This window comes from Coturnix japonica, chromosome Z, assembly GCF_054131305.1.
Source record: "Coturnix japonica strain WE chromosome Z, WE-NBRP24, whole genome shotgun sequence".
In the NCBI taxonomy this organism is placed as follows: Eukaryota; Metazoa; Chordata; class Aves; order Galliformes; family Phasianidae; genus Coturnix; species Coturnix japonica.
The window spans coordinates 51342532-51366931 of record NC_140702.1 but is presented as its reverse complement, the minus strand read 5'-3'; the positions used below and the strand labels follow the sequence as shown (position 1 = coordinate 51366931).

Here is a 24400-nt window from a genome sequence, read left to right as displayed (position 1 = left end):
CCGAGACAGAAGCAGTGATTACCCCTATGTTATTCTCGAAGTATATTTAGCTGCTCTTTTTTAAAGACATTCAGTGACTGAGATTTTACTACTTCCATAGGAGTTTCAGTCAGATGTTTAACTAACAGACTATTAGGAAGTGGCTCTTCCTTTCCATACTACCTCTCCTTGCATAAAATTTCAGGTCATTACTTTTTGTCTTATCACCCATGAGCTATTTGTTCCTTTTCCCTTTGCAGCTAATCATGTCTTTCTCTTCTTTTCTTTCTGCAAGATTAGGAAAGACATCATTGATGGCCCTCGTGCATATCTAAATTAGTGATGGCATCCTATTTCAAGATGTTCCAACTTTGAACAAACGTAACCATTCTTCCTGTTTTCAGTTTATGTTGATTAGATGTTGACGTAAAAGCAACCACAGTAAATTATCTCTATAGATACAAAAGAATTTTTTTCCCCTTAGTTCTTTAGGGTGTAGACACTGCAGTGATGCAGCAATATGAAATCAGTCAAGCATGGCTCTTTTTATTATAAATCATGTAAGTGCAACCCGTATTTTAGATTGGATGGGTGCACAGCAGTGGAGATTATCAAATTCCCCTTTAGGGACTACAGCAAAGGAAAAGTGGAAGAAGAAACTCAGTGATCCTTTGCCTAAGACAAAGTGATGATTTATAACACATTTATAAGCTTTTGGGATCTTTGCTGCTGATGAAATGGTGGGAAGAGCTGATGAAATAGGTGTGAGAGAAATTGAGCTTTTTGTCTGGTGCTTAGACCCACTCTGATGGACATTTTGGAACTTAGAAGTGCTGCATGAAATATCTGAAAACACCAGTATCTGTTAAGTAGCAGCTGCTTATTTACAGCATCACTATCAGCTTTGACACTTTGAATTGTATAGATTTGAACAAATTCTAACTAAGCATGTTTTACAGATATTATTCTGTGCAATGTGGTAAGTAACAGCTATTCTTACAGACTGTTAATAATAAAGTTAAGACTCAAACTTTTCCACCATCATCACAGAATTTTTTATATTAACATGCAGTACTGAACTGATAACTAGAGAAGAATCCAAAAGATGATTTGAGATGGATTACTTCTGGAAAAGAGAAAATATTTATGTATATATATAAATATATGCATATTTGCTAAACCATATATATATGGTTTAGCAAAAGATCTGGCTTCTAGTCTCTGTAAAACTGCCCACCACTAACTTTTCAATTTCCACAAAAATAAATGCTGAATGACAGAAAAATCTGCCTTTTATTATATTATCTAAAGTATATATCATGTCATATTTAATACTGGGTAATTATTGTTACATGGCATTCATACAGAAGAGTGCAACCTCTTGGCTTCATTTTGAGACATCCCCTAAATAGGCCAGACTGAAATCTCTGTGTCTGAAATCCCTCACAGCTGCTGCCTCTCAGAAGGATCCAGATCTGCTCATCAGAACTGCAAGATGTATGGTCACTAAGATCCTTCTGCTTTTTAGCTTCTTGGAGAATCATCATGTCCTATAGACCCTTGAATACTGCACAACACTGGAATATGATTTTTAATCCCAATATTGTTGCAGTCATTTTTTACTAAGGAACCTTTAATCCCAACAGAAAGATAGAAAATGGGAGATAAAATTTTCATTCATTTTTTTTCCTGAAATGCCACTAAATAATTCTAGTCCATTGTGTCCTCAGTTTAGTCTACTGCAAGCTGAGATTAACTCTTCCATTAACACTACCTGGTGCTGAGCATGCTCTGAGTTTAACTCTGAGTCTTTAGATCTCCATCTCCAGATCTGCATTGCAGCTGCATCCAACTAAGCTAAGATTCAACTGCAGTTTACATGTAGAAGCCTCAATATTTGCACCATCCTGATTAGACTTCCAGTCATCTCCAGTTCTCTTCCTTAGCAGTCTAACTTCTTTTCCACCCCATATTCAACTTCTCATAAGATCAATAAGACTGGTAAATCAGTAATGTTAATATCTGTTTGTTGTTAAGCAGAAAGAACCCAGGGAATGTTTCTGCTGTCTATGCAGCCTGAAAACAACTGAATACCTCAATACCAAAACAGAAAGTATTAATAAATGGAAATCTTTAACTAGCGCTCCTTGATTTTTGGTTTTGAGACCTGCAGCAATAAAATTTTAGGTTTTTATAAAAAATAACACAGCGTATAGAAGGCAGTATTTTGTATAATCGATAACTTTGCAACTTTTTAAAACAAAGGTGTAAAATGGCTAAAAAAGTTGGGTGAGTCCTTTTCATTCCTATCCTTGAACAAAGACATAAATTTAGTGTAATAAAAAGGTAATACATCACTATCAAGATTTTACACTGAAATGTAATTTCTCACTGTTAAGGTTTTTCATTGTTTGAGAAATGAGTCTTTTAAAGAATACTGAGATACACATTTGATGCATTTGACTGTCTTTGAAGTAATCCACCTTGAAATATTATGCTAAATTTAAAGTTGCACTCACAAAATGGTTTATAAAATGGTAATTATCCTTCCTATGGAGCCTGACTGAAGTACTGCATAAAGCCATTTATTCACAGCAGCCTGGTCTGGGATTTTGTTAATTGACTGCAATTAGAAGCATTTGTCTGCAGATGTTTCTTCTAATAGCTTCTCCATGACCTCAACTCCTCTGTAAGGAACTCTGAACAAATTTGCATCCATTTTCAAATTTTAAACAGAAGCCAACAGCTCGACTTAAAGAATGCTTGGAACTTGCTTGCCTTCCAGATGAAATTAATCTTTCAGTATGTGGTCTCTGCAGCACAACATCACCCTGATTCCTCTCTTAACAACACTCTGATGCCAAGGCAACTGTTAGCTTCCCTATATTTCATCTTTTAAAATCTCTCTCTGGTTTCAGACATTCCTGAGCGGCCTGAGCAGAAACAGATAAACTGTTACATACACTGAGCTTAGATTTCATTTTATCAAGAAAAGATAGAGCTAAATCTTGAACAGGTGAAGTGGTATAGGCTCACTGTTGTCTTAGAGGCAGATAGATAATATATATCAACTGTGAATCTAGGACCTTTTAAAATGTCTTATATAAGAATCAGTGGGAAAGAAAGGAATACAGCTGTAAAACTGAGAAAAAAATATATCAAGAAGATGACTCAGTGCTGCTGGTCTGCTATTCTTCTATCCATTTAAGAATAACTTTACTATGCTCAATGACAGTTTATTGCTTTTCAGTATCTACAACTTCATGCCCTGCCTTTGAGTAATTTCAGTGTTCATATAGGAAAAATGGACATTGTTTATTCCTCAGATGAGAAGCAGATGAGAACTAGATCAATAGGACTTAGAAGTGAATGCTTTGCTTATAATTACATTTTGCTTACTGGTTGGTGGAGATATGATTAATGAGAAGGACTGAAGCTGATTTGGAGAAAAAGATCTATCTTTGCTTAATTCTATCAAAAATATTCAAGGGAAACCACACAGAAATCCTAAAAGACAAAGCTGCTCTATGGGAGTCCTCAAGCATGCAAGTTACACAAGTGATGTGGAGATTACAGACAGCATTAACCTGACCAGGAGTGTTTGCAGAAGGATACAGCACTGTATGAACACACCTTCCTCAGTTTCAGAGCAGTATTTGACCTGGGTGTACTCTGCAGTGCCTATGAGCTCAGCACATCACGATCACAAAACTGAAGCATCTTCAATCCGATACTCAGCAGAGTAGCTCCAGGCAGTAAAACAAAGGCTTTAAACTTGACAAGATAGTGCAAAGTCTAACTTGCAGTAAAGACACTTGGAAGACCTCATCCAAACTGGGGATGAATTTTGCTTAAATTCTCCAAAATGGTGTGTAAATCTACTTCTTTCCCTACGAGAAACAATTGCACCTGCTGTTTGCAACTTCCTTATTAGCCCTCCCTTTGGCTATTATGACTTTCCTTACTAGACTGCAAAGAGAGTAATTTGCACGGCTATAGCTGAAGAACACCGTCTTTTAAAAATGGTTTTTACATTCTTCTGTCTTAAGTGATTTCCTATATACTTTTGCAGAAATCTACCACACACAACACTGAAAAAGAGAGCAGCATGGCTTTTTGTTATTGGTATTCTTCTACTGCTAGGAAGAAGAAAACAATTCCCTCCAGTGCCATTGCTTTAGTACTGGGATGTGTATTGTTATTCATTGATAACATATGCCCTGCCATGTAACATATTTTAAAGCGTTTCAGTGAAGGTTATCAAGTAATGAAATCTACAGTGAAATTAGTCAGTCTATTTAAAGCAGCACTTTCATTTTTCATTGAATGGTAAGGGAAATAAAAATGGAAAGAAAAAAAAAAAAAAGAGGTACTCAGAGCAATTTACTAATTGAAATAAATAAATAAATAAATAAACCTCTATATATAAGCACTGTGTCTTGCCAGCAAAGATTCTACTCTAATTTCAGCAATCCAAAGCCAAAAGCCAAGGTTAAGGACAGAGATTCTGGCTGAATGTACAGTCTAAAATTAATTTTAGTGCACAAGCTCACGTATTAGATTGGTCTGCATGGTTATAACTTATTTCTGGGCCCTACTGCCTGCTAAATGCTCCAATCACTCTGGGCAAATCTCCTAAATTTTTTCCTCCCCTGCACAATCCAATTCTGATAAATGTCGCTGCTTGGCTTAAGAAAACTGCTTAGTATGCTATCTAGCTCACAGAGTTCCTCTACTTGTCCTGCAGAATGCCAGCTAGAAGTCCTTACAGAGCCTGATTTTTAAAAACAGCTGAGACTTCCCAACAACCCTGAAGACCTGTGAGAACTTAGCTCCTCTGAAAGGCAGAACCAGGAGACTGAGTAGATCCTCTACCTCCACTTAATGTTTAATGATGTCAAGGTAGTAAAGAGTTCTTTCACAGAGTAGTTTATACTGCATGTTCACATAATGTCAGCTACTGCAAGCTTCCTGTCATATTTCCCTTCACTCATCATGACCATATTTAAGTGCTCTCTATTTGATATCTCTTATTTCTACATCACCATATAGGTATACTAAGAACAAAACATCCAACACAGCTTTACATTCACAACTACCATCACAAACATTAAGACAATCTTAACTCTTCTTTCGCAAGAGAGTGTAACTGAGATTCTGTCTGTTCCAAGCAAAACCAAAAAAAAAATTAGCAGAAATTTGACACTTGGCATTTCAAAAGATATTTTCTCTGAAGCAAGTCTCCAAATCAGCTGTTCTCTCTGGTTTCAATGGTAATACTGGCTACATTTCTATTTGTCCAAATTTCCAGAAATCTAAAGAATATGACTAAGCATGGATATATGCTAATTTTTACTCTGTAATGTATTGTTACTTAGGGTATGACCTATTCTCCTCACCTCCCGCAAAAGAAAGTTGTTTTCTTTTAGCAGCAGAAAAATTTTGAGAACTGATATGTTTAAGCTATACTTTAAAAATTTTACTATTTTAATAGGAGAGAGAGAACTCATAAGGAGATGTTTTCCTTACCATAATGAGGAATGATTGCCCAAGCCATTGCAGAAGCATAGATACCACCAATCATCCAAAACATACAGAGCCAACTCAGGTGTTCGCCTCGTTTCTCCCGAGCAAGCACTTCCGAAAAATAGGAGAAGACTGTTGGCATCACTCCGCCAATCCTAAAAGGAGAGACATACCATGCATTAAGGGAGAGAGTAACAGCTAGTTATAGTGAGAGCTAGGTCATAGTTAATGTCATTTAAAACCTAAATTACAAGCAGATTCACGCAAATCGTGGCCATCTACTGTCAAGCGTCAAAACACGCTCTGTTTTACTGAAAACTGTTAGTAATTTTCCCAGAGAATAATAGGTATTTCTCTTAATCTTCAATCCATGATTTACGCAAACAGGAAGTGACTAAATGACGACTACATTACTAACACATCTTATTACATTCCTATTTAAAAAGATGTAATTTGCTAAGCTCATGCTTGCTTTATACATAACTTTTGTAATGGAAAAGTCTATGCATTCATATCATATTCACAGTCTTTAATACAGTATGAATAAACAGCATCTAAAGGTCAGCTGGGAAAATAAAAAGATCTCAATTTGGTTTTGCAAAACTTAGTGTAACACAAATATGTACCATATTCAGTACCAAGTTCCAGGCAATCTTTCACTGTTTTTACCTCTTCAATACACAGAACAAGTCCTTGTGGACTGTACTTTCCTGCTGAAGGAAATACCTATAAAGTTTGAAGAGATACTTTTACATAACAGATCACATCCTTACAGGAAGCAGTGTCTTGCATTGTTCACTTTTTAACTCAACTTTAGAGATAAATGTGTATTTATGCTATCTTTTCGATGATGGGTAAACTGGGAGCAAAACCAAGGATCTTACAACAGATTAAAACAAGTATCAGAAAGGAACACATGAATACAGAAATAGAATTTCAGTCCTAATAAAAATCAGTTCCATGTCAATGCTGTTTACTTTAAGATGTCTTCTGGTATAGCAATGGAATACTGCATTGAGCAGTTACATGCTATTCTATCATTTTCGTCTGGGTAGCTTTTGACAAAGTACTGACAGACAACTCTTACCTTTAAAATTAATGTACCATTGCTGGGCCTGTTAGCTCTAACATTCTTTGCAAATACTGCAAAAAGGTAGGCAGTATCTCATATTATGTTCATGGTTAAAAACATTTAAAATATTTTGCCAGGGTACTGCCATCTCGCAGGTTTTGGGGGAGATTGCCCTAGGAGGTTATCCTGGAGGCTTGGGATGAGGAATGATGGAAGCAACATGGTGGAGAGAAGAACCGTGGTTCATTTTGCTGTAACTGGGTATGCCCTGCCACCTCAGTGTTGTTCTAGAGCCTGTGGGCTCTCCTTTTCCCGAGGTTTAAACATCTTATAGCAGTAACTTCTTACTCTCCAGGGCTCAGCCCAGCACTGAATTGTATTCCCACAGTATTCCTTCCTCAGCATCCAACATTTTGACCAGGGTGTGGGTTCTTTCTTGTTGTTTTTGTTTATTTGTTTGTAAGTTTTATTGTTAGTTTTTTTTTAATTTCAAAAAACTTAACAGTTATCCAGGTGGAAATGACAATACATGAATAAGAAACTAAATTAATTCAATTTCTGATCTCAGAAAAAGAGCATCCAAACTGAAAGCGATGCCTTCAGAGTGTTATTTTGGAATGCTTTCTGTTCATAATTTTCTGTGAGATTATCAGGAGGAGGTAATCAATAGGAGATTTAATTGACACACCACAGGAGAGTACAATTTAGTGAAACAAACACTAAACTAAGGTACATCTGCATTTTTTGTTGTCACAAGCAAAGGTGATAAATGCCTGCTAGCCTATCTTCATAGCTGTGATTTGTCACAACAGATTTTGGCAACTGCTCAGAGTGAGAGTTAGGATAAATGAAAACAACATTTAGGCAAGGCATTCAGGAGCCTCTGGCTTCAGGGAACCTTTTTTAATTTGCAGATTCGCTAGCCAAAGAGGCTTGAAATGCCTCTTTGAATAGAGGCAATACAGGCACATAGGAATAGAGATAACTAGGAAAAAGCAAACAACACGCCAAAACAACAACAACAACAAAAACATTAAAAAATACTAAATGCATAAAGCAGGATGGTGTTCTTCTCCTGAGGTATCTTGGCTTCTGCACATCCAAATCTGGAGAAGATTCATGCTCAAAGACTGTTTCTGTGTATGCTGGTATTTTGCAAGTTTTCACCTTATTACCAATGACTTACTATGTCCAAAAAGTTCAAAACACATTCACTATTCTGTTTCCAATACTTGGATGCAGCCTATCATCTTTTCTCCACTCGCACCTACTTTTTCCTCTTCTTAATAGTTTTTTATTCCTACTTGCACAAATTCAACTAAAAACATGGTTTTTGTTCTCCTTCTAGAACATCCATCAGATCATCAAAATATGTGAGATTAAGCAGCCAGATCAATTTGTTCACCTTATGAACTGATGGATAATGCCCTATAAAACAGCAGCATGGTGTAGATCATAGATTGTTGATCATTTTACAAAGTGCTTCTTTGGACTAAGTATACCAGAGAAGATGTCTTCCAGGTACACATATGGTCCATATGTTAATAATAGCAAGAGTCTCTGAGATAGTTTCACCTGATTATTTACAGAACTCTAAAATACAGTCAGTTCTGATGGAAACTGATGAGTAAATAATTAATTCCTCGATTTTTTCAACATCAGTAAAAAGGGATAAGACAAATTTGATGTCAAATGAAAGCATATAACTACAAAGAGTTTTCTTGCAGTACTTCATCAGTTAGACACGTTAGATAAGCTGACAGCATTGACAAGCACAAAAGCAGAGATAGAAATGTGTTCAGCCCACAGGCCACAACTGGAGTTCTGGTCCCCGGACACAGACAGTCTGGAGAGTGGCTAGAGGAGGGCCATAAAGATGATCAAAGACCTGGAGAATCAGCTCTATGTAGATAGGCTGAAGCAGTTATTTTGCTCTGGAGAAAAACTGGTTCAGGCATGACCTTATCACAGTGTTTCCACTACTGAAGGGTGACTAATAAAAGAGACTCTCCCTTCACATGGAGAACACAACAGGCGATGAGTACAAGCTGCACTGGGAAAGGTTTCAACATGATGTAAAGAAGACATTTTTTTACAATGAAACAAATAGTGCAATTTCCCTACTGGTGTGATAGAATTCCTTTCAACAGAGACCTTCAAAATGTGGTTGGACAGGGTGCATATCATCTAGTCTCAATTTTCCAATGAAAGGTTGGATGTCATGTTCTTTCAAAGACCTTTCATTTCAAGGACTCTTCCAACCTGGTTTGTTCTATGAGTTTATGAAGTCTTTTGCAAACCTGATTCTCAAGCTTTTTCACTCCTCTTTTCAGATTTCTGCTTTCTCTTTAGGATTATATGTTGAATAGGTTCTCTACCTTGGTTATGTGTACCAGTCTTCCAGTCTTTCTCTCCCTTTTGTATGAATTTCCTTTCCCATTACAATCTTGTCTTCTCCTCACACAACAAAAACCTGCTGGGTCAGGTTTACATCAGTCAGCCTTTACCCACATCTGGAAAAGGAAGGCCTGGGACCAAAGCTATTTGAAAACATCAGACCTGGCCAGCTGCTTTCTTGGCTTGCCTGAGAAGCATATCAGCCCTTTTGGCACACGCTATCAACTCCGAAGCCAGTCACCTGCCGAGCTGTTCATTAGCTCTCAGTGTACAACTTCTGATAGCCATAGGAGGCAGCTGGAGGTTGCAAAGAAATTAGAGGCAGGAAGATTGTAAGAGGGAAGGAGATGCAAGAAAGAAATAGAGCAAATGAGCATGAAGATACAAAAGATAGCTACAACGTAATAATGAATAGTGATGGCACACAATTATAAAAGCAGCCTGTTGGTTAAGATCTGAGGTTCTTGAAGGCAACAGCTTGTGTAGTTGTGCTGTGCAACTGTGTTGTGTTCACATGGTCCATAAATCTGCTGGAAAACTTTGGAAGATCTTGTGTGTGTAGACCTGTCCTTCCTGTCTTGGTCATTCAGAAAATGAGGATATAGAAAAGTATGAGAGTTTCTTGCCACTATACACAATAAACATAAATGGCAGTAAATAACCATTTGGTTGGATTCACGTGGCCAGTCACCTCCAATATGCTAGTTAAAATAATCTTCATCCACAGTTTTTTATTTTTTGTAACTGTTGTCCCCTGTCTGTGAACCAATATTCTTTTGCCTCTAAAACATAACATCCCGTTCTTTGCTTAAAGTTATCCAGATTTCATATTTGGGTTACTTAATACATGGCTGGAACAAAGCCCCTTCCATTGAGAACTGTGATATATGTTTAATGTTTTTTATTAGGAAAGGAACTGACATCTATGTTCCAAAGGCAGGACATTTGGAAATAAGAGGTTATTAAGAGAACTGAAGTTGAATTTATATTCCTGTTCAACTGTCAAAGCTTTCTTTCCATGCAGGCAAGAAGTGGTTTATAGTGAGGAATGTAATGGGAGTTGATTTTTAATTTAATTCAGACACTACAAGTAAATTCGTACTGTGCTAGAAGAAGATATGGCATAAAAACTGGAAGTTCTTCGATGAGTGATACTGAAAAAATCTTGCCTTCTTATGCAATGATTGATGCCAAGTATCTGGAAACAGAAAACTGTAAGTAAGTTAAATATACTCACTATAAATAAATATACTCACTATAAGTGAGTATATTTATGCCTTGCTGTCTGGAAGGAAGGAAGGAAGGAAGGAAGGAAGGAAGGAAGGAAGGAAGGAAGGAAGGAAGGAAGGAAGGAAGGAAGGAAGGAAGGAAGGAAGGAAGGAAGGAAGGAAGGAAGGAAGGAAGGAAGGAAGGAAGGAAGGAAGGAAGGAAGGAAGGAAGGAAGAGGGAAACATGATGAGGTTTAAAAAGGCAAAGTGCAAGGTTTTGTGCTTAGGTTGGTGTAATCCCAAGTATGTATACAAACTAGGAGAAGAACTTGAGAGTAGCCTTGCTGAGAAGGTCTTAGGGGTCCTGGTACATGAAAAACTTAACAGGAGGAAGCAGTGTGCACTTGCAGCCTTCAAGACCAATGATATCCTGGGCTGCATCCAAAGAGGGGTGGGCAGCAGGGAGAGGGAGGTGGTTGTCTGCCTGTATTCTGTCCCTGTTAGGCCCCATCTGGAGTACTGCATTCAGGTCAGGAGCCCCCAGCACATCAAGGATGTGGAGCTGCTGGAGAAGGTCCAGAGGTGGGCTTTGAGGATGATCCAAGGGCTGGAGCACATCTCCTAAGAAGACACTGGTCCTTTTTAGCCTGGAAAAGAGAAGACTGCAGGGAGACCTCATTGTGTCCTTCCAGTATTTAAAAAGAGTTGATAAACATGAGGGAAATCAACTTTTTGTAAGGGTAGATAGTGATAGGACGAGGGGGAATGGTTTTTAACTAAAGGAAGGGAGATTTAGATTAGACGTTGGGGGAAGTTTTTCCCTGAGAGGGTGATGAGGTGCTGGCACAGGCTGCCCAGAGAGGTTGTGTATGCTGCATCTCTGGAGTGTTTAAGGTGAGACTGGATGGAACTCTGGGCAATTTGATCTAGTACTTGACCAAGCTGCTGGCAGCCCTGCCTGTGGCAGGAGTTTTGAAACTTGATAATTCTTGAGGTTTCTTCCAACCCAAGCCATTCTATGATTGTATGATGTTTCTATGAAAGCCAGATGTGACACAAATATCAGCTTGAGTAGCTGGTATTTCACTCTGGTAAGTGAAAAGTAAGTTTCCTTCTTAAATTAAGTGAGCAGATGAACATTCTGAAAAAGATGAGCTCCAGAAATGTAAACTGATAGAGTAACTATGTTCTCATAGAACAAAAAGGAAACTCTCTCATCCTGAAGGACAGATTCAAGAAATCTTATGGCTTTTATGGTGGCCAACACCTAGGATAAAATGGAACTTAAGGAGAGGAAGAGTTTTCTTTTGGATAGAAACATTTTCTTCAAAGAAAATAGCAAATGGGAAGTCCCATGAATCTTTCTCATCTTTCTTAGTGATTTATGAAAGGGAAAACATAGGAAAGCAGGAGGGAATTTTATTTTTTTTCTACCACTTTTTAAGGAATGAATTTTTTATTCAGAGTGCAATTGAACAATTAAAGTGGAAGCCCTATACTAACATACTTTGGCACCTCAATCTCACCTTGTGTAAGCTTAAAATTATACACTTTATGGACTGTGAACAAGAATTTTCACCAATGGAGAAATTATCTAAATTAAAGGTAAAGCAAATACAGACCCACAAACCTTTTATTTTATTTTTTATGGGAAGAATAACAAAGTTTGACATGCTTCAAGATCTTGATATTAATTTGATGGTCCTGACTGCAGTGGTGTTATAAACAACATTATGCATGTAAGAACTTTAGCAGCATTGCAAATACTAGAGAAAACTTAAAGTACATTTGTGAGAAGTGTGCTATATTGCATACTGAGCAGGCAGTACATAGAGAAGCTGGGGCACAAAACATTTAACCAAGTTCATCAAGTTCACGAAGTAAGTCTGTTGCAAAATAAGAACAGAACTCAATTTTACTTTTTTTTTTTCATATTATGACTTTCCTCTGAAATAATTATCCTATCCCTTTGGGTTTATTTAGAGTTGTAATAGCCACATTGATTAATTCTCTTTCTCCTGATATAGACTCTATTCCTGCATTAAATAATGAAATTTTGTAAACAGGAAAGTTTTATCAACACACACAATTGTAGAAATGAACAAAACCAGAGGAGCTTACCCAAATCCAGAAAACAAACGACAGAAGAGGAAGAAGCCATACCCCTGGACAAATGATGAAAGGAAGGCAAAGAATCCATTGACAGACATGCATATCAGGAGTGACTGTCTCCTTCCCACCTTGTCTGCCAAGCCTCCCCAGAAGAATGCCCCCACCATCATCCCAAGGTACACTATGCTACCTGCAATACACACAAAAGAAAAAGACAAAAAAAAAGGAAAAACAAGAAGAAGAAAACAAAATGTTGTTTTGTGAGCTGCATAACTGACCACAATTGACCACACCAAAATAGTTACACGTATTTGAATGATTCGCTTTCAGCAGCCTCCTGCGTTTACCAATTAAGTATCACAGAAATTAATTTATCCATTTTCAGTGGGTAGAAATTGTATACATAGCTTTGCAAATATACCTAGGAAGAACTAAGTACATTTGTGTCCTATTATGTCTGCGTCATCAGCTAGTAGACACACTGAAGCTTGATTTAATTACTAAATAAGGTGCCTCTAGCTAAAACAATTAAAATACAGTCAAATAAGAGTGAGTTGGAGAAAGAATGCTACCATTTCCTCAATAATAAACTGCATTCAAAATTCAAAAATTAAACCTCCCCTGAAGAAATAAATTGTTAGAACAACACCTGAATATAATTCTGTAGGGGATTAATCACTGGGACTAAAACGTGCTATGTCTAAAAGAAGCTGATTATGAAACAAACACTTTCCATTTGAGATCTACAGAACTGAAGATATCCAGCTTGATCTATTTCTCCCTCTTGCATTACTGTGCAAACTTTATTTTAACTGATGATTAACTGATGTGATTTTCAAAGAAAACTTGTTTCCCATATAAAATAAAAACCTGAACCATCTGACCATCAATTTCTTAGCATGTAATGTAAACATTATTTAATTTCAAGAGATGAACTTTCTATGGCGCAGTGGAAGAGAAAGCACAGCACACCGAGCAGCGTGTTGGAAGTAGTTCCCAAAATTTCTGGGGATCCAACCAGATTTGTATTTTGCTAGATACATGTACTATTTCTTATTCTACCTACTTTTTTTTTGCTGAGCTTTCCAGATAGTGTTTTATCTATCAAATGGTTGCTACCATCTTGTGAGAAGAATTTAATTGTATAGTTGTTGGAAGCAGCTAAAGCAATGGGGATGCCTTGTTTCATGTCTCTTTTCAGTCAGCCATAAGAACTGACAGATTCCCCAGCTGCTCTGTTTGGCTTCAGTTGCTGTTGTGTAAAATTCTGGAGTCCAAAAGAATCACTTCTGCCCTGCAGGAAGTAGCTAGAAGGGAAGGAAAATGGAAAAAAATAAATCTCTGGTCTTTTTAAGCTGAGTATTAACATAGAGGTTTCTTGTTGGTATTTTGATGCTTGTAATTCCACATATTGCATCCAAAGTGCTAACAGCTGAAGGGTCTCAGGTATTCCAAAACGTGCCTTTACCTCCTCATGTTTTGTATGCACAGGGTAAAAACTGTGCTGCTTCCTTATGAGGCATCATTTTAAAACACTTGATGTGACACACGTTGTTATTTTTACATTGGCATGATGCAGTTGTATTTCAGTAGGTTAGTGTGTTGTTTCTACTACATCTACGACAACTATAAACCCATGTATAGCATTCACAGTGGCTACTTCAGTAGAATAGAAACGTTGAACCACAATTTCTTACATTTTCCTGTAAAATTTTTGGTAATAATGTTATTTTTATTTCAAGCAGTACATAGATAAACAGTAGTATAAAGATGATTAGTATCCATTAGTTTCTTGTAAATTCACAGTCTCTACAGAGTAAGCAACTTCTGATGCTGTCTCTGAGCCCTAATTTTACATTTTGATCTATAAGTTACTGTGAAGGATTTGTAAAGACCACACAGAGAAAATTCTTCTAAATTTAATCTGTAAGAGGTTCGTGCAGTCTGTCCAGTCAACAAAGCGCATGGAATGCTATTCTGAGTAGCAGGTAGGCATAGTAATTCAGAAATAGGAGTAGTCATGAAACATTCATTATGTATCAAAATACTAACAGAATTAATTCTTAAAAAGAAAGACCAAATTTCTATCCTTTGTATTTTTTCATTCTCTGCATAAGTCAAATATCTTCTAAGCAGTGCTTCCAACAGTAATGCAAACCCACATATATTTATGTATGTATAAATGAGTTTTGTATACAGAAGCAGTAGCCTGCATCAAGCATCCTTTTCTCTGAACAGGGCTGGAAGTAACGTAATAACAAGGAGTATGTTTATGGATTGGTACTTTTTTAAGGTCTAAATGAACAAGGGACTCAAACATTTATTGCTTAGACATTTGAAAACAGGTGTCAGGTACTGCATTCAGAAACATGTGAGCTAGCAGATCATGCTAACTAAAACTACATATTACGTTAACTTTTGCAATTTCTAATCTCCTGAAGCCATAATTTCCTTTATCTAAATGCTAGCTGTATGCCACAGGAAACATTTTGTCTTAACTTCATCTGCTAAATTATTTCTCTTATCCGACAGTATGCAACATATGCAAATCCCCAAATGCCACAGCATATCAAGCTCACCTCTATTACTCGTCTGCTGTCTCATCTGCTCATTCTTCACCCTTCTTGTGGATTCTGCAGTTTCTTACTGTCTGGTGCAGATTCTAAATTACATATTCATTTTGAAGCTCTCTGCTATTCTGCTTAATATGCATCTACAGTCAATTCACCACTATTCGATTTCAGTAATGACTGTAGTAACACAGTTTGTCTAGAGACATGAAAGGTATAAAATGAACACTGAATCTCTTCAGTCTCTTTATAAAAGTTTATGAAACACTGGTGACACTGCAGTGATTCTTGAAACTTTGAGTGTGATTTGCAGCTGAGTAACCTATATGATTAATTTTCAATGGTGGCAAAACATTGCAGAACAGAACATACAACACTTATGTTTTTTTGTTTATTTGTTTTATCATTTAATCCAGAAAAAATGATGGATATTCTTCACAGTCTATAAAAAAAGAACAATTTCGCTCTCACTGAGGGAAAGGAAGATGCTGAATGCCAGTGACATTAAAAAAAAAGTCAACTTCATCTTCTCTTCTGAAACATTTTGGTCGATGTAAAAACTTCAAAGTTTTCACTAAACAAGAAAACTAAGAAATACTATTTCATCCAAATAATTCATAAAGTTGTTTACTAATTTCCAAAAGTCTGTTTCTGTAGTGTTTATATAGGAAAACAACTCATACTTACAAGACAAATTGTCTCTTCACTGTATCAACAAAAAAGAGGAAAGCAAGTACAGAGCATCCTTTTATGCCATTTTTGAACATACCTACAATCATCTGAAGCACTCAGTTTGGTACCAACCCAGAAATTTCACATAAATAGGAATCAAGTGAACCATATCTGAAACGTATCTGGTTCACAGACAAAATGAACCTGTCCTCAGCCTGTAAAGACGAATTGCAATATTTGATACAGGAACTCAACCATGAAAGTCAGGAAAATGGAACTGAAAGCAAATCTGAGTAAAGGAAAGAGCACATTCAGCTGACCAGAGCAAATGGGGAAAAAAAAAAAAAAAAGAACAAGTATCTCAGTAATTCTATTTGCAAAGCTATTTGTAGTCTCTAAGATACAAGGGGAAAAAAGAAACATGATGAGGAAAACAGAAAACTCAGAGCACAGAGGTCTGTAATGCTATGACAGTCATAGTTTGGTGAGCAATTTAATCAAAGGAAAACTGTCATGAGATACCCAACACTATAACATTAAAGAGAAGAAGAAGAGAAGCTTCGTGAATAATGAACAAAGATATGGAAGTGAAAAAAAATACAACGTATTAAATAGAAATTTAAAACAAACAATCAAAGCAAAACAAAACCAAGAAAAGTGACATTGTTTCCATATATATATATATTTCCGTTTTCAAAAGGATCAGCTTCATATTTGCCATAATACTAAACTGAAAACGTAGTCAGTAACACACTAAGAAGCCTCAGAGCATATGAAGGCGATTGACTATAAGTGAATGGGACTCATGGCATACTCAGAAGGCAGAAAACATGTTACAGAAGACAAAATCTGATGATAGAAAATTTTGGGTCAAATTTGATCTAGAATTTTGGTCAAACACAGGAACAGAGTCTCAAGAAATGTGGGTGATGTTCCATGCTTGTCTGTGTTCAAGAGGCATTTGTAGAATGCCTTCAGTAACATGCTGTAGCTTTTGGTTCACCCTGAAGTGGTCAGGCAGTTAGACCATTCCATTCTATTCTGCTCCATTCCATTCCATTCCATTCCGTTCCGTTCCGTTCTGTTCCGTTCCGTTCTGTTCTGTTCCATTACATTACATTCCATTCTGTTCCATTCCATTCCATTCTGCTCCGTTTTATTCCATTCCATTCCATTCCATTCCATTCCATTCCATTCCATTCCATTCCGTTCCGTTCCGTTCCGTTCCGTTCCGTTCCGTTCTGTTCCATTCCATTCTGTTCCATTCCATTCTGTTCTGTTTTGTTCTGTTCCATTCTGTTCCGTTCCATTCCATTCCATTCCGTTCTGTTCCGTTTCATTCCGTTCCATTCCATTCCATTCCATTCCGTTCCGTTCCATTCTGTTCCATTCCATTCCATTCCATTCCATTCCGTTCTGTTCCATTCTGTTCCATTTCGTTCCATTTTTTAAAAAATTTTTTAAAATTTGTTTGTTTGCTTGTTTATTAGTGTGGTAAGTGCAAATAATAAGATTTAGCTCTGAGCCTTTATGTCATCTGTTAGCTTACATTTGTATTCTTCTGCATTGTTTACATTGGTTAAAGACTCTGTATGCTATTATCTCTCCATGCAGTTCTAGGGACTGTTACTTTATTGTACACCAGAAATCTGCAGAAGCAAGTGTGCTGTTTTATATATGTATAGGTAAGTATATATATATATGTGCATATATATATATATGCAGTGTCTTTACAGGTGAGTTTCCTATGTACTCATATATTATTTTAATTAAAACAAAGCAAAGACTAGAAGAATAACTATGCCTATATTTCCTCAGATCTAAATTAGATACACCAACAAATGCATAGAAGCTTAGTAGTTACAGATGTTGTGACAGGTAAGATTATTCAGTGAACAGAGAATTTTCTTCACAGCTGTATTTTCTGATAAGGAAGCAAAACTGAGAACATGGTAATCCAATGCCTTTGCATTAGATTTTCTTTATCACTTCTGTTTCATGAATGTTGTCATATCAGTAATGAATTATTTAAAAAATTACAAACTGCTACCTGCTGTCAGTATGATTTAATTTATTCTGTAACAATTTTCACAGAACAAAAAGTAGGTCAAAGTTATTCCTTTTTTTTTTTTTTTTCGTTAGAATCGTTTTCAGACAGTACTAGCAGTGATCACTGCAGCAAACAGCAGTGCACACTGCTATGTTATACTACTGCTTGGCTAGATAGATCAATAATGCATTACAGATAAAAAGACTGATGCAGTACCTCCTTGGTACTCACAGCATAAATAATGAATCAGCACTTAAATTTAGCAACACGGGGCTGTAAGAACCAGACAATATTTGATATTTTTCTCCCCATATACACAGCATTTTTAAATGGATGTTACCAATATCAATATGTAGAACACAGTTCTATCAAAAACTCAGGTAATTCCACATGTTGATGTGAGACTGTTGACAGATTCTCTAGGTGCTATAACTGAGCATGTGATTTTCATGCTATATTCTCCTTTGATCCAATCATTCCCTCTGGCATTAGGAAGAAAATCCTAATAGACAAACCTCAGATAAAACACACCTAGTTAAGCTAAGCTATCCTAATACCCCTAATTCCTGGTTGTCTTCCCTTGCGATTACAGAGGTTCCTCTGGATTTTGCTCTTCTCAGATTTAGATGCTAAATTCAGTGCACTCGTCACCCAGCTCTGAACTGACCCTGTCATGCCAGGAATTACTGTGACTTTGCAATTCGAAATGCACTTCCATGGAAATCCTGAGAATCAGAATGATTATAAATGCTGCATGTGATTGAATGGTGCACAGTGCCAGGATTAATTAAATTTCAAAGTTTAAAAAAAAAAAAAAAAAGATTAATTTAATTTTAATGCTTTAAATTGCCCACACAGTCATCTGCATTAATAATCTAATTTCATATCAAAAACGTCCATTTTGGCTACAAGTTTTATTGCCTGAATGTTAATTCCTTATTTGCCTAGTCCTGCCTCTGACTCAGAGCAGAGTCTATAAATATCACTAATTTTAGTTTGTGCTTAACTATAACAAAAAATAACAAACTACAAAATGTGTATATATCTCTATATTTCTAGCAGAATTTAATACAGCGGGTTGAAGAACTAATCAGTAAGATTACACTTCTCGCAAGGAGATCTATACAACAATAAAACTAATATATGTTTATTTCTTCAGTGCTTAATCGACAACTGTATTACAGTACTGTGCAAATGTTTTTCCTTGTAAATGGGACAAACCAACTTTGTTTATTTTCCTCCATCTTGTAGTGGCTGTTATCATCTCTTTTTTTACAATGCTGCAAAGAGGTGAAGGGAAGGGACACAAAGCTGACAAACAAATTCCATAGACCTGGAAATTTCTGACTTCCACTGGCTTTAAAAAGCAAAACAAAACAATAGAAAACAACCAAGACACCAAATTAGATACTTGAATTAGACTCATTTTTGTCAGGAGCCAGAATTAGCAAGTGTCTCAGCCTCTGACATGAAAAACAGATTTCCCTCACCCTATACACCAGCACAAGAGTGAGAAAGGGAACTCCCTTTGCTAATAATCACACTTCTTTCTGCTTTCCCACACACAGTCAGATAAATAGATTAACCACACCAATAAATAACAGATTAGTATAATTCCCTGTGGGACACCCACAGTACTGGTGTACTGTGGAAAAGCTGGTACTTTTTCATTAACAGGCTTTTTAATTACTAATTCACAGTGGTGCCAGTGGACAAAGTTATATTTTGTGCATGGAAAACTGTTTGGGTGATTGTATACGTCAGTTCACAATCTCCATTTAAGAAGACTTGTTCATGGTAACCTCAAAACCAACCCTGACACCCTGAGCTCCAGTAGATCAGGAAAGTACTAATGCATCACCATATCTTAACTTCCTTAGTTTGTATTGCCATCCTAAAGTTCTACCATCCTGAAAAAGACAAGCTCTGTCAGCCTCATAAACAGGTTTCTGTGGATCTTTAAGACACTTCATTCATCACGTTTATCCTAGAAAAGTTTACTTGTTAAGATAATCTAGAAGAATCTAACATATAAAATGTGCCATCAAAACATCTTATATATCCACATCTTATAAACCTCTTATATATTCCACTGGTTATAAAGGTGATCAGTTTAAGAGAGCTGGGGAACAACTCCATGACCATGGAGGGAGAGCAGTGGTTGTTGTCTACCTTGACTTCAGCAAGGCTTTTGATACTGTCTCCCATGACATCCTGATAATGAAGCTTAGAAACATATGGATAGATGGGTGGATAGTGAGGTGGGCTGAGAACTGGATGACCAGCTGAGCTCAGAGAGTGGTGTTTGGTGGTGCAGAGTCTGGTCGAAGACCTGCGACTAGTGGTGCTCCCAGGGATCAGTGACAGGGGTCAGTGCTGGGTCTGGTTTTGTTCAATATCTTCACTGACGACCTCAATGAGTGGATAGTGGCCACCCTCACAAACTACACCAATGATACAAAGCTGGGAGGATACAAAGTTCTGACACACCAGAAGGCTGTGCAACCATTCAGCAAGACCAGGACAGACTGAAGAGCTGGGCAGCAAGAAAGCAGATGAGATTTAACAAAAGCAAGTGTAGAGTCTTGCATCTAGGAAGGAATAACTGCAAGTGTCAGTGCAGGAGCTCTGCAGAAAGGGACCAACAGGTCCTGGTGGACAACAGGCTGGCCATGAGCCAAGAAGGCCAGTGAGATCCTGGGGTGCATTGAAAGGACAGTGGCCAGCAGGTCAAGGGAGGTGATCCTCCCTCTCTACTCTGCCCTGGTAAGGCCTCATCTGGAATACTGTGTCCAGTTCTAGGTACAAAAAAGACAGGGATCTCCTGGAGAGAGTCCAGTGGAGGGCCACAAAGGCGATAAAGGGCCTAGAGCATCTCCCCTATGAAGAAAAGTTGGGTGAGCTGGGTCTGTTCAGCCTTACAATTCTGTCACCCTGTGATTCAGAGCTACAAATACTCAGATAATTATGCATTTGAAGAAATGAAAGCTCTGGGTTGAAAGGTAACTGTGTTGCAGAATCATCTAGAACAGAACCTTAAAAAAAAGAATACACCACCATATCCAAAATGTTCAGTTTAGTTAAAAGACTGGATTTGAGTCACTGATTTAAGAAGTGATATATCATCAGCCAGAGATGCTGTGCCAGTTGAAGGAGGGAAGAAAGAGTGATGGTGACAGCCAAATTAAACGTGGGAAATCACCATGGCCCTCAGGCTTTTCCTTTGGGAGGCATTTCCTTCTTTCTGCCATTTTTGTAAGATTATGCACTTGTACGTGACATGAATGGTAAAATCACTGATATGAGATTGGACAGGCAGAAAATAACCTGTACTGCCTAAAAGAACAGTCCAGTAATTTTTAAGTTTTAGACATAATCAATCACTGAGACAAAGATTGTAAGATAACTGCAAACAAAATTATTTATCTTTATTTGTGTATGCAGATAAATGACACAGGCATATTTGCACACGTTGCTAAAACATGCTTGTGACAGACTCATTCGATGCAGAAGTAACTTAACGGCTACTTATACAATCTTCACAAGTACATACATTATCCTAATTACAGGCTGTAATTTTCATCATCAAAATAAAAGCGAGTTTCCAGTATCGACTGTACTTGTGGAATTCAGCTGCAGTAAGCACAGCTTATATCTTGAAAAATGTTACATTCTGGCAATGAGTGGTTGGCTCAGAGAGTTGCTCAGTAATTTACTAGCTCAACATACAGTGGCTTTTATCTCTATGGCATTATTCCAAGGTATGCTAGTATAGTAGTGTCCTGTAATGAAAAGGAAAAAAAAAAAAAAAAAAAAAAAAAGGAAAAAAGACAATGCTACTTGCAGAATTTTCAAAAAATAAGTTGGATAAAACAGCAAGTGGCTCTGCAATGCAGCCACTGTGAGTTGTTTTTTACTAGATTTGTTACTCAGGTTGAATCTGCATGACTGGAAGGGGTACTGAGCAAATACTGTGTTTAACTGCACACTGTGGGATTAACAGTGAACCCGTTAAGGTTGAAGAGCGAACATGTAGGTTGATGCTCAGCTTGTAGTCCTCATTAAAGCTGTATGCAGGAACCATGTGAAAGAGAAAAAACAGCTGACCTGATGGTGTTGTTCTCCCTAATAACACAAGTGTTTTGCAGTGAGAAAATCACACTCTGAGAAGGAGGGCAGCTGGTAACCACCAGAAGCCTGTAGCCTCTCTGCTAGCAGAACACACTGCATTTTATTAATGTTTTGAATTCATGCTCCCATTCCCTGGGACATGTTCAGTCTGCCTCTTAGCAGGCAAAAATCACATCACATACACGACAATGTGTCTTATTTTTTTACCCTCAGGAAAGAAAAAGAAACACAACTCACAGCTCCAAACAGTATAGCTGGTTAGAACAGAGGAGGATCTGTCTCTTAATTTTCCCCCTCAAACAATTGAGGTTGGATGGTATGCAGAAAAAGTGCAGTTAGAGGTGTACCTATTGATGTCACTGTAAGAGAGCTGTACTATACCAGAGGTGACAAGCATGCATGATGGCATTTGTGTTTCTCACATCTTCTGAAGAAGCAAGCATTAATCCTACAAACCAGTTTTCATCCTGTTCTGCAATATTTAGTACACATTTAAATTACTGCAGGGCTATTTTCAAATATTCCTACTGCTACAAAAGATTTATTACTACTATTAACAGTAAATGCAATTAACTCTGTTATTTTAGCAAGATTCCCCACGCTCTAAAGTCGGCAATGGTTACAGTAATTGCTCTTAACCTGTATGCATTTCTTGTGAATACAGTAACTTTCAGAACCACATTTAAATACTTAACATTTCAACATCTGTGAAACATTCACAAAAATTATACCACGGCCAACACTTCACATTTAAAATGAAGCCAAATTTTAATTTTTTTTTTTTTCCAAAAGAGTAATGATTTTTAACATGCTCTCCATAACATTGAAGAAAATATAAAAATCTTCTTGAAGTCATCTTGGCCTGAATCTCCACAACCGGAGAAGCCTCTCCAAAAACGAATTTTGCTCAACAAATTACATGAAGGATACCCAGGGGAACCACGGTCTTAGAATAACAACAGAATTCTAGATTTGTACATGTGCTTAAGTTTCTAAGGATTTGCACAAGAGATTTAGTTAGGCATCTAGACAATTTGGAGAACCCCATCAGACATATAGATGCATGAATACTTACAAAATAGTCCAAACCCAGCTCTTTCAGCCCTTTGCTCAATATTCTCTGTAACTGTGCATTTCCAGATTTCTGCCAAAGCCATGGAGAACACACACAGGCTCAGGAAGAGAGCAAATGGCTCAAGCTATGTGATCTTGCCTAAAGGTGTTTGGGCCCTATTCTTTGTATGAACCAGCAGCTCTATACAACTCATGAGTCCAGAATTCCATTTAAGATACTGGCCTCTGAAAAAGATGGTTATAATACAAGTGGCTTACCTGTTGTCAGGTTTTCTTAGCAGGAATGCAAAATAAATAAACAAATAATCACTTAGCCCTGTGACTTTCATATTGATCTTTTGTGTGAAAAGCTTCCACCTCGGTGGAGCAGGATTAGATCAGAGGATCCAGACCCGTTTAACATCTTCATTAATGATCTATACAGTAGTGAGAGTGCATCCTCATTAAACATGCAGATAATGTGACACTGGGAGGAGTTGCCTACTCACCAGAATGCCATGGCAGCCATCCAGAGCTCAACAGCTTGGGTAGGCTGGCTGACAGAAATCTTACTGAGTTCAACAAGAAGTGAAGAGTTCCACATTCAGAGAGGAAGGAACAACCCCAGGCATCAGCACACATAGGGTCCACCCAGCTGAAAAACAGCTCTGCGGGAAGAGATCTGGGAGTTCTGTTGGACGCCAACTTGAACATAAGTCAGCAATGTGCCCTCAGCATAAAGAAGGCTAACAGTATTCTTGGCCAGTATTGCCAGTAGCTCAGAAGAGAAGATCCTTCCCCTCTAACCACAGTTTACAAGGCCAGATCTGGAGTGCTATGCTGAGTTCTGCGCCTCCCAGTATCAAAGAGTCATGGACATACCGTAAACAGACCCACACACTTGGTGACAAGTTACTTTGAGCTTGTAAGAATTTAATCACATCAGCTTCCTTGTTTTGAAAGAAACATCAATTTAGAGAGGAAAAAAAGATACACGTTGTTTTTATTTAACCCCAAAGGCATCAAGAAACGAGTTCTTAATCCTAATAAAAACTTCCTGCTTGTAAGTTTATGGGCTTTGAAATACTGCTGATGATTAATCAATAGCAGGCAGAAGCTCACAGGGGAGAGAATGCAGAACAAATTTGGGAATTTATCCTGATGCAAGTAAAACAAAAGTGTGACATAGTGGTTTTATGGATACTGACAAATACTTTTAATTGGCTCATGTCTTCTGATAAACTATCGTGGCATGAGGTATGGATGAGGTATAAGAAATCGGGTTTTACAATTAGTTGAGTCAATGAGTGCTTTGTAATGACAAAATAGGGTGCTCTTGGGTTATTTCTAAATAGTCCAGCAAAATGCCTTAGAAATAAATGTTATGTATGTGTAAGAATTCCTCTTCATAACTCCTAGCACTGGTCTCATGACCTTAGTATTCTAACATCCAAGTCCTCTTGATTATGGAGATAAAATAATGAAATAAAAAATGCCTGTCTAAAAGACCCCTGTCAGGCCATAATTATGATGTGAAATCACAGCAGTGAAGTAATTGAAATGCATAGCTCTGAGAATCTAGTTATGATCATATTGAAACATTTTCACTAAGCACTCACTGTCCTGATGA

The 24400-nt window shown here is 37.4% G+C and overlaps 1 protein-coding gene across 3 annotated transcripts in view; it reads right to left on the bottom strand.

The window, feature by feature from the left end:
* Positions 1-24400, bottom strand: part of SV2C (synaptic vesicle glycoprotein 2C) — an 89514-nt gene that overhangs the window by 38394 nt on the left and 26720 nt on the right. For 2 of the 3 annotated variants that reach the window (XM_015848876.3, XM_015848877.3), the window contains exons 3-4: positions 12304-12484; positions 5509-5660 (exon numbers count right to left, since the gene is read on the bottom strand). In XM_015848876.3, the coding sequence (XP_015704362.1) occupies positions 5509-5660; positions 12304-12484 (333 nt within the window). The remainder of the gene's footprint in view (positions 1-5508; positions 5661-12303; positions 12485-24400) is intronic. The other variant, XM_085529456.1, reaches the window with a different exon arrangement.